This window comes from Montipora foliosa, chromosome 1 (genome assembly GCF_036669935.1).
Source record: "Montipora foliosa isolate CH-2021 chromosome 1, ASM3666993v2, whole genome shotgun sequence".
Classification (NCBI taxonomy): domain Eukaryota; kingdom Metazoa; phylum Cnidaria; class Anthozoa; order Scleractinia; family Acroporidae; genus Montipora; species Montipora foliosa.
Genome location: NC_090869.1, coordinates 30,463,587 through 30,466,086, shown reverse-complemented (window position 1 = coordinate 30,466,086; position 2,500 = coordinate 30,463,587). Strand labels below are relative to the sequence as shown.

At 37.2% G+C, this 2,500-nt stretch overlaps 1 protein-coding gene across 1 annotated transcript in view; it reads left to right on the top strand.

Annotated features, from left to right (window-relative positions):
* The window catches only part of LOC137996406 (alpha-N-acetylglucosaminidase-like), a 9,043-nt gene that overhangs the window by 5,093 nt on the left and 1,450 nt on the right, over positions 1 to 2,500 (top strand). The window contains exons 6-7 of the mRNA XM_068841788.1: positions 958 to 1,342; positions 1,475 to 2,500. The exon at positions 1,475 to 2,500 is cut by the window's right edge and continues 1,450 nt beyond it. Coding sequence (XP_068697889.1) covers positions 958 to 1,342; positions 1,475 to 2,021 — 932 coding nt within the window. The 3' untranslated portion in view covers positions 2,022 to 2,500. The remainder of the gene's footprint in view (positions 1 to 957; positions 1,343 to 1,474) is intronic.

Here is a 2,500-nt window from a genome sequence, read left to right as displayed (position 1 = left end):
CTAGAAATCAGCTTGAAAGTGTTCTTAAAATTGGTTTCAGAGATACTTCAAATTATACATTACTAGAGGTTTAATTAACATACAATGCTGTTTTGTAATAGATTTTATAGTTTGTAATGGTTCTGAATACCATAGTACTTTGATATAAGTTACTGTATTGTATTGTTTCCTCATCCTAATACCCTTTCCCTTTATATTAAGAACATGTTTTATTTATCAGGCTGAATTTGTTCTCATTTATATGGTGCTTTATTGGCCAAATTTCAGCCTGATGTTCTTAATCCACTTGTTCTTATATGCGGGTGTTTACTGTAATTGGCATTTTCCACTGTTTTTCAGTGCTCTCTGCCTCATATCCAAAAGCCTCTTCTGTAATAATTTTTATGGGCAGCCACAGGCAGCCCAACAGATACTCCACTGTAAGAAGTTTATTTTTATTTTTAAATATTTTAAAACAGAATTTTCTGTGATTTTTTACATTACTGGTAGGTTTATCATCATTTACAATAGACCATATTCGTATTCTCAGTATTGGACTGGAACTAGCTTGCAATGGAGGCTAATGCGGGGGAATATATTAAAAAGTATTTGCATTTGAAAAGATTCCCCCGCATTAGCCTCCATTGCAAGCTAGTTCCAGTCCAATACCGAGAATACGAATATGGTCTATTTATATGAAACATTAGGTCTTGGTTACTCTCTTATCACTAAGTCATCATGATCAAAGAAAGCCAACCGTTTTTCCTTTTCCCCTTTTCTCTCCCCATTAGACTCTAAGTAGCTAAATACAATTGGAAGTTATGAGGAAAGGCAAAGTCATCTTCCACATCTAGGTTACAATATTTTCAATTTTATACTGGAGACCTATCTTGTTGACAAAATCTTGAAGAACTGATCGTTGTGTAGTTTCTTTGTGTAGATATATTTACTATTATTAGTTCCATTTTCTTTCTTTAGGACCCATCAGTGCTGCAAAACATCCAGGGTCTACTATGATAGGAACTGGTATAACTCCAGAAGGAATAGAGCAAAATTATGTAATGTATGAGCTGATGAATGAGATGGGATGGAGGTCTGAGCCAATTGAACTTGCACCCTGGCTAGAAGCTTACTCTCATAGGAGATATGGAGCCATGAATGAGTTCACACTACAAGCCTGGAAGCTCTTAGGAAGAAGTGTCTATAATGCTACTTATGGCCGACATCACACTCATTCAGTTATTGTCAATAAACCATCACTAACTTTGGAGTTTACTGAGTGGTACAAGCCGGAGGATGTCTTCCAAGCTTGGGATGCACTAATTAGGGCTGCAGACAGCTGTGGAATGGTGGAGCCATTCAGGTAAAAGTTAAGGTGTTAAAGCTGGGTAAGGAAATTACATGTATAGAGAGAATAGGGGGTTGCTTCATTCCAAGCAGTATTAATAGCAACATCTTGTCATTGTACCTGACTACAGGTTTTGTCCTTTTATAGGTATGACCTAGCTGATGTAACCAGACAGTCACTTCAACTGTTAGCTATTAGCGCATACAACAATTTGGTAGGTGGTTACATCAACAAATCACTCCCTCAAGTTAAAGCCGCTGCCACAAAGTTAAATGAAATTTTCTTAGACATGGATGCAGTTCTCACATCAAACCAATATTTCCTCTTGGGAAACTGGCTCAATGGTGCAAAGTCACTGGCAACCAACGCCCAGGAAAGCAGGCTGTATGAATTTAATGCTCGGAACCAAATCACCTTGTGGGGCCCAGATGCAAATATTGAAGACTATGCCAACAAGATGTGGGGTGGAATGGTGAGGAACTACTACAACCCTCGATGGGAACTCTTTGTGTCTTATCTTATCAATGCAGTTTCTCAAGGCAAACCATTTGCCAGCCAAAAGTTTAGAGCATCTCTGTTTGACCAGGAAACTAAGTGGACATTTGACAATAATTCATTCCCAGACAATCCAGTCGGTGACACATTAGATATTGCAAAAATGTTGCATTCAAAGTACAGACCCATGACATACTGATGACAATAAACAATTACTCTCTATAATGAGAAAAATTTCACTTCCACGTTAATTTCATCAATTGTTTTATACCAAGAGAAATAATTTCCTTGTAGAGTTCACAAGCAACATAGTGTATCCTAATTGGATGAGGTCAAAAAGCTTTGTAAGCCACATTTTTCAAACATGCTTGAGAGAATTGGATCGCACAAGAGGAATCCTGAGACAAAGAAAATAAAATTATTTTCTGACTACTTTATGATAAAGTTACTTTACGCCTAGCAGGGTCAACAGCCCCCATAGTAACCTTTTTTTATTTGACTAACCATTTGGTCAAATTTAGATCACTTGGTCATTGGTATACATACAGAACTATTTTATCTTCCATGGTTGTAGTTAAGTCATCAACTTGCATGTACCCGAGTCAGCTGTGAATGTGATGCCGTTAAATGAAGACAAAAAGGGAAAAATAACAGGTATGGTATTCTGAAGCTTCATCG